Source organism: Opisthorchis viverrini (assembly GCF_000715545.1).
Source record: "Opisthorchis viverrini unplaced genomic scaffold opera_v5_267, whole genome shotgun sequence".
Taxonomy (NCBI): Eukaryota; Metazoa; Platyhelminthes; class Trematoda; order Opisthorchiida; family Opisthorchiidae; genus Opisthorchis; species Opisthorchis viverrini.
The window spans coordinates 351377-359272 of NW_008751924.1; the positions used below are offsets into that span (position 1 = coordinate 351377).

The 7896-nt window shown below is 43.7% G+C and overlaps 1 protein-coding gene across 1 annotated transcript in view; it reads left to right on the forward strand.

Moving 5' to 3' along the window:
- Positions 1–7896, forward strand: part of T265_09288 (hypothetical protein) — a gene marked incomplete at both ends in the record, with an annotated part of 45838 nt that overhangs the window by 5805 nt on the left and 32137 nt on the right. The window contains one exon of the mRNA XM_009175316.1: positions 4527–4686. Coding sequence (XP_009173580.1) covers positions 4527–4686 — 160 coding nt within the window. The remainder of the gene's footprint in view (positions 1–4526; positions 4687–7896) is intronic.

The following is a 7896-nucleotide window of genomic DNA, read 5'->3' on the forward strand; positions in this document are numbered from 1 at the left end:
GCGCCCACCGCATGCAAGTTAACCATTGACTCAGTTGGATCACATGGCAACCAGCTCCTAGAAGAGAACTATTATTCAAAGCTGACGTTTTTTTCTTGAGCATGTAGCTTGACGTCGCGGTGCGAGCACTTCTGAGACATCTCGACCTTCAGGGAGCTGTTTTAGCCCAGCAATTCCGACCTGAGCTAACTGATATGCTCCACGTAATGAATCAACACAATACATGTATGAGGCCTAGCAAAATATAAAAAGGGCCATGCTTTTGATGTCACAAATCCTTTTTCCGATTTCCCCGATAATATCAAATGACCACTCATTTCAGTGTTACAACTATCAACCATATACGTATGTACGGTGGTTTCGGGTCGCCGCAACTTATGACAGTGAATAACACAAGGATGCATGGAGTAGGGAAAATTTTTTGGAAGTGAAATTAAAATAAGAGCAATGGATTGATGATTTAGAACAAGAGAAGAGATAGCACCACCACTGGTTGCGTGTCCGTCGTGAGCTACTATCTCCTACCATTGCTGTGATGAGTCTTCGATACCCACCAGACCAAAATTCTGTTATATTTTTCATGCTCACTCTCCTGGTCACGCGTTGTCCATCTTGTGGTATCTTCCAGTGGCAACCTGATTCAGCAAACAATATACAATGAAGCAATTGATCGCTCAATATATGGAGCACATGGACAAGCCAGCGCACCTAGTGCATCCGAACCAGCACAGGTTGGACAGCTGTTTGTTTTCGTACCAAAAACCATTCGTCGCACTTCACCATTACTAGTTCGATGTTCTCGTGGTAGATGTGGAATGCTATAAAGACACCAGTTATCATAGGCGAGTGATCTTCGCTTGGTTCAACGCACAGCGGCCAGGTTTCACATGCGTAAAGTAAAACAGGACGCTCTGCTGCGTTATGAAACCTGCGGTTCCCTGACAGACTAGTGTTACGTCGACCACAGAGGTTCCCAAGCTGAAGGAAAACAGCGCACTTTATCACTTCTACCGTTCGCTTCATCGGAAGTGCTGTCATCCGATGTGATACAATTACCTAGATAGATAAATCTGTCCATTAACTCTATGGGTATAATGCAATGGCTAGCTTTATTAATGGACCCGTTCACTCTTGCACTCTGTGCAGAGTGCATACAAAGACGCATGGTGATCAAGCAGTTCAAGGTCGTTCGCATGCTTCAATTCTTTAAGGCCTTCACCTCGGAGAGGCTTTCCATCGCGAGTAGGAGACATAAGGAGCGTTTCTTCGATGACTAATTTGATGATGAGGTCAAAGGGGAAAGGTGACAAAATGAAGTCTTAACGGGTACCACCTTTCGCGATGAACTTAGGAGAACACTTGCCGCAGAATTTCACGCTCCCGCGGTTGTTGTGTGGCAAGCAATGTCGCACGCTTAGTCTGAGGCAACTAATGTTTCTTCAAGCTTTATTCCGTTCAAATGGTTCGTTGTACTTTTTGACTGTGGATTTTATAGCCACATCAAAGACAGACAAAAAAGGATGCTTTGATCAAAACAGCCTGATATTGAAATAACTTATTAGCTGACCAGTAACAACGAGACGGCTTACTGTGTATGCTAACCGGCCGGTCAAACGATAACATAGAGGAACCAAACTGAACAATCACAGCGAAGCTACCAGGTACCTTCTGGAAGCCTGTATGAATACAGTCATTGAAGCAGAAGTACCACAACCAACTGAACAGTGTCATGATTAGCTGCCAGATGTCTACAATTCAAACGCCAAGTCCGGTGACTCATTCAGTGACAGAAAAAAAACTTTAGTTTCTCATAAATAAGTGGATGTGAACTGCGAGACAATGGCTTTATTTGCGCGAGTTTAATGAAAAACACTACACAGATGNACAGATGCAGGGGGCTAACTGCGGTCTAGATACCTTATTTGATAACGTAACATATTTCCAATAGTTTATTTTATTAACCGATTAGCAGATGGCCTTTCGGGCCCTTTCTTGCGGATTGGCTAAAAAAAACCGGCATTTATTACCGACTTTACTGGTCTCCGTTTGAAATTTGTGGTTGTAACGCACCTCTCCTACGCTTCGTTCGGTCTGGCGCCATATCACCATATGAGCTCGACGGATACGGCATATTGATCCTGTATGCCCTCGGGAACTTGTGGCTCTCTTCCCAGTTACGGCCTTTATGCGAGGATGGCGCTTTTAGATCATTGATTATAAAGCACCTACTTGTCGGTTTAACCTACGGTTCACAGATTATTTATTGTGTCTTGATGTTCCGGGAAAATTCAGCCTAAATTTGCACTAGCCTAGGGCGTCAACTGTAACATAGCATGCATCGTAAATCCACGTATGCTCGGTGATGGGTAGATGCCAGTTAGCACAGCGACAGACATTGTGCCAAAACTGGGTGCCACTGAAAAACAATTGGTCATCGGTACGAAGCTATTATCGCCGTGCTTTCTGTTCAAACTAAACATTCCTCCGGGGGACTGAGGCGCCCTACTGAAGTGTTGAAGCTGTTATGACTGTAGCTAGACTTCCTAGGTGGTAAGACAGCGTAAGTCCTGTATGAAAGTGTCTTTTCCGGAATCATCTGGATTTGGTTGATGCATAAGTAGACACTTAACCAGTGAAGTACCACAACCAACTGCACAGTGACTGCACAACCACTAACCCACCGCTACGCACAACTACGCACTGATGATGTCACCTCGATTGGTGATGAAACGTTTGCAACCAAATTGCCCAGCTCAGCGAACAAGCCAACGACCATCTACGCCACCTGAGCTACCGACATTCTCCTCTATAGAAAACTTGAATGTTGTGTTTGGGTTTCAAAAATGCATGGAAGTATCTAGAGTTTACTCAGTAGCAGCCTGCTGGCCTATTGATGTACGAATCCATATTTCACTTATTTGAAAAAAAACTAGAAACGGATACGACACTGGTTTGCGCGACAGGTGTGAGCGTTGACTTACAGCTTGTCACTGTTCTAGATGTTCATAGCTGGATGTGTAGAAGAGTGATCACTGGGTGCAACGGGAGGAGGATTAAAGGGTAACAGTAAAGCAGTAGGCAAGGCTCCCTCGCATTTTCTTGCTTCTCCGTTAGGTTGTATGCAACGACCAGACACGTTCGATGGCTGACATCTTTTTGGTTGTATGTGAACCGAGATCGCTAAGGGTGCCCAAACCTAAGAGGATTAACTATGGTCTTCAAACAACTTTGATTCAGAAGCGTGACCGCAGTGCAGCGGTGGGTGGTGCGAGACTACACGGTCCTATTGGTGCACTTATACTCATCCTCAGTCTGAAGAACCAAGTGTTCTGACGTCTTTTGATATAACTGATTGAGCCTCTAGGATGTGCAAACCGTCGCAACACGAAAAGGCCTTGCTTCTTGGCAGATCATCAGGGTTAGGTAGCCGGCTGCTTGCTGACCCATTAGAATGCCCCAGTTTGCGGTACAACAGACACTGGTAGACAAAATTATCCTGTTCGAACGTTGAGTCTCGGCTGCATTGTCGGGTTTGCAGGTTTGCAGGTTGGCAGAGTGCTTGTTCGTCGTCGCTTGTCCGTCATCCAACATGGTCATCTGGCGCTCTAAGCAAGACCCACTAGCCGGCTTATTCATGGCCGATGGCCGGTTGAGGTCTATGAATTTCTGGCAAGCAATAAACCGGTCCATCTGTACTATCCAAACTGAGCTTATCCTATCAACGAGTTTCAAAATCACCCAATCATGATGCTATATGATGTACGCTGTTATACACATCTCGACTCATCGTGAATATAGCTTGTTTGGAGCTGGGAAACCCTGTTCGTTCTTCTGAATGTAAACAGCAGAACAGCACTACCATTATTCTACTTCCCCTGTTCTACTCCTGGACTGTGATTCAACTTCATTGTACTACTTGGTCTGCTGTAAGCTAATTCCTGGCTCAGTGTGGGTAGTACTACTACCCCGTCTTCTCGAAACAGACCGGAAAGAACAACCCGGGTCCTTTTAACTGTTTCGCTTTTACTCTCAGTTACAGCTCTCCTTGTAGGTCGACATTCTTCCCTGATATTTACCTGTTTCCGAAAAATTGCTCCACTTTCGCCTGGCATTGTACGTTAGGCCATGGCGATTGTTTTCCACGTACGGTTCGTGAGAAACAGTCAGTTTTTAAACACAGCATCCTGAAAGCACCAGTTTTCCGAGGAGACAATACTCACCAGGACTCTGGGTTTCGCTGCAATATTTTGTCAGTTTGACTTCACTATTAATTGTAGCGGACCCTGTACCGGTAGCATCCTTTTCCTTCTGCCGAGATATTTGCTGAGTTTTCCCATACGAGTATCGATCAGCTAAATTGAAATGAAGTTTGTTTCGACTAAACGTTGATTATGGTCCGAAACCAGGACCTCGTCTTTTTGAGACAAATGTCTGAATTACCCATCTGTTTTCACTAAATGAATACCTCTGCCCGCTTTTCATGAATTCTTCCTCTCTCTCTCTCACCCTTACTTGCCTTGTCCCAGTCCACAGATCCTACAAATCATTGGCATAGTCTACTCCGTTGTGACTATGCTATTTAGCATCGTGAATTTCGCCACCGGAACCTGTGCGACGGGAAAAACCAGAGAGCGAGTGTATGCTCACAAAAAAGCACAATCTAATGGGCGAAATTATTCACGTTTTGTAGGTTCTAGTAATTGCCTGTTATTTGCAAGTATTCGAGCATTTTGTATCGTGTCTCGGCTTCTCCGTTCAATTCAGTCCACATTTTACGTCTGGTTTTTGGTTGTTTTTGAGAGCGGGAGGTTTTCTGTGCGTTCTGTATGTTTTTGTTCGTACTGTACCCCCTTCTAATAGACCTTCACTAGAGCAACACCATTTTACGTCTGGTTTTTGGTTGTTTTTGGGAGCGGGAGGTTTTCTGTGCGTTCTGGATGTTTTTGTTCTTACTGTACCCCCTTCTAATAAACCTTCACTAGAGCAACATCCCCAAGGATCGCGGTCCCACATCTTTATATTTTGATCATGGCATTTTCCCTGTATAGGAAACCATCCGAGGAAGAGTTTGAAAACAACTAAATATGCTAGTCAGGTTTTCGCGATGTGACATCCCCATGATCACAAAACCCCTTGAATAGATGAGCAAGAAACACTTGCCCTCTATTCACTAACACTAGGGCACAAACGCAACAGTTGAATGACGTAAAAAAAAACCAAAGTTGGATAAAACACTAGATGATAAATTGGGTCTTCCTATCAATCACTGAAACATGACTGATCAAACGCATTCAAACGAAACAAGGTGAACAGCATAGAATGCTTGCCATTTCTCTGAGTAACCTTGATTTAACTTCATCCTCTTCTAGGGAGTGACAATGACCGAGGTTGATCCCTTCAAACAAAGGCACGACAGATGACCGGTTTTGGGGGTCACCACTTTTCAACCTGTGCTACCACTGTAGCGCGATTTTACTAATGGTTTCTTCCCTTCTTTATGGTAATATCGTCTTTGTGCGTCTTACGGCAGCTGAACAGAGCAATCAGAAGCCCTGTTGATTTAGTCCCGGGAATTGTATCTGAAGAGGCCACATCAGCTTGGGTACTAAGATGGAGATTCAAAGACAGACGGAGTTTTGAAAGCATCACGATAATGGAGTCTCTTTGACAAAGATATGTAGCTGATCTATGCTTAGGCGAACACCACTGAAAGACGGTGAAAATGAATTTTAGCGTAAATCGACCCGCGCAGATTTCCAGAACTGGATGGAGCTAATTAGATTTTTAGCTGTGAACAGTGGAGATGCAACAGCACACATTGTTTCATAAACTGGGTATGCTTTGAGGTAAGCTATGGGTAACGTTTGAAAGCTTGAAATGGTGTGCAGAACGCCGACAGCGGATTTACCTTTGGTGTAATTCGTGTATAACTCCGTATTGATTTGAAGATGCTTTCTTAGCCATATTTCTTGTTGGCTTCAATCTGGGCCTACTGTCCAACGTACTGATAAATCACAGTACAATAGTTTGACTCACTTTAATGGTTTTTCCTAGGAAAATAGAGGACAACACGCAGTCATAACTTAGCAGCCGACTGATCGTCGTTCATAGTTTTCTCGCTCTGTTTGTTCCTAGTGTCCCTCGCCCTTTTTCAAGGTGGTCACTCAGTCAGTAACAGGTAAAGTGATAGCATTTGATGCAGTTTTTGGCGTGTGTTTGTTGCTACTTGTCAAGCTTCGCAGGTCAAACGCCAGAAGTGCAATTCCCGGGAGACGGAGAATGTGCCTAGTTGTGACAAGCACGAACGTGGAAACCAGTGGAGGTTCCTCGGTTCTTCAATGAAGTTCATCCATTAGTCGCCTGAAAGAGAAAAACAGTCTCGCCAATCCACATTCTTTAGAAAATCCATTCGGTCGGTTCAGTTTATCGGTGGTGTTAATTAATTTTCAATTATTCTAGTTGTCTGGTGAAATTGACAGCTGCAAAGCGGCATGTTCATGGCGATAGCCTCGATTTTTTCAATAAACGCATGTAATGACCGTAACAATTCTCACCATTAGTATGGGAAGTGTTCGCTATTTTTTAATTAGCCCGCACCAAATCCTAGTCGGACGTGGAAAAGTCGCTTTTCTGATAAACGTTTTATTATTAGTAAAGAGCAGCACATGCGCAGTAAATGTCACCACACAAAAGTGATGAGTTATGCGGTAACAAGTGAACCGAAGTCTAGCTTCACCATGTTAGCCTCGCCTACACCGCCATTTTCACATCCTAGTTCGTCATATCTTGCACCTTAACAAGTTGTAGGAATTCATAGGCAGTCAAAGTTTACTTGGTCCAATCTGACTATGTAATTCTGTACCACCCACCCCAAAATGTCACATACACATGCCGCAGTTGCTTTCTTGGAGGACGAGACCGTATTGATTACTGTCGTAGTTGGATGACCCTATGCCGCTTCTATAAACTTTAAACAGTTGAATCCCGGAATTTCGCTGTGTAGATTTCTGGCATCCATTAACCCAAATACTATTTTCTCCTTAACGTTCGCTTTGCATTCTAATCATGCTCGTATAGTATGTTAACCAACCGCGGCCGTGCCATCTGGTGTAATTTGAACAAAGCAAGACTGAGTTTCTAACCAAGCACATCTTGTTAGAAAAAGGTAGGATAGAGAACACGGTTGGAATCAAATGGTAACCTTAAATATATAACGTGTTGAATAATAGAGTATTCCATACCTTTGGTAATACCGGAATGGTTATTTCAAGACTCATAATTCAGGGTGCGCTGCACGAAAGTTCACTCTGAGTGGCTGCATCAGTCTGATCTTGGTATGCCTCGCGGGTGGTGTCATCGATCGTATACAATCGGATATACATGTTGTTGGCTTTAAAACGGTCGCTTACGAATTCTGACAAAATTTGTCAAAACTTGCCGTGGAAGAATCAGATTAAAGTTTAATTCATCAGCTGGATAGTCGATGTGCAATTTTCAGGCGAGCATGATAACCTAATTTTGGAAAATCCATTCTGCACCCAGTGCGAAGGTCTACTTTTGACGAATGCGACTCCTTCTGTTTACATCCTCGCACTTTGTGAGCACTTTTGTTTGCCAAGAAGGTGTGTTAAATTGACACTCTTGCGAGATCTCTGGGGTTTGTACTCATGTGTTGCACAAAGTGAGATTTTCGCGACTCCCTTACTTCCACAAAGTTTTAAGCACTTTATTCTCACCAACTATTCCATGCTATCTTCCCAATATCTCACAAGAACAACAGCGTCACGCCACGTCCTTTTGATGGTAGTTGGCTAATATCATCAAGATAGTTTTAGGAAATTCGTAATTTTGTGCAACGTCCATTCACCATCTGTATATTCGAACACTACCATCAAA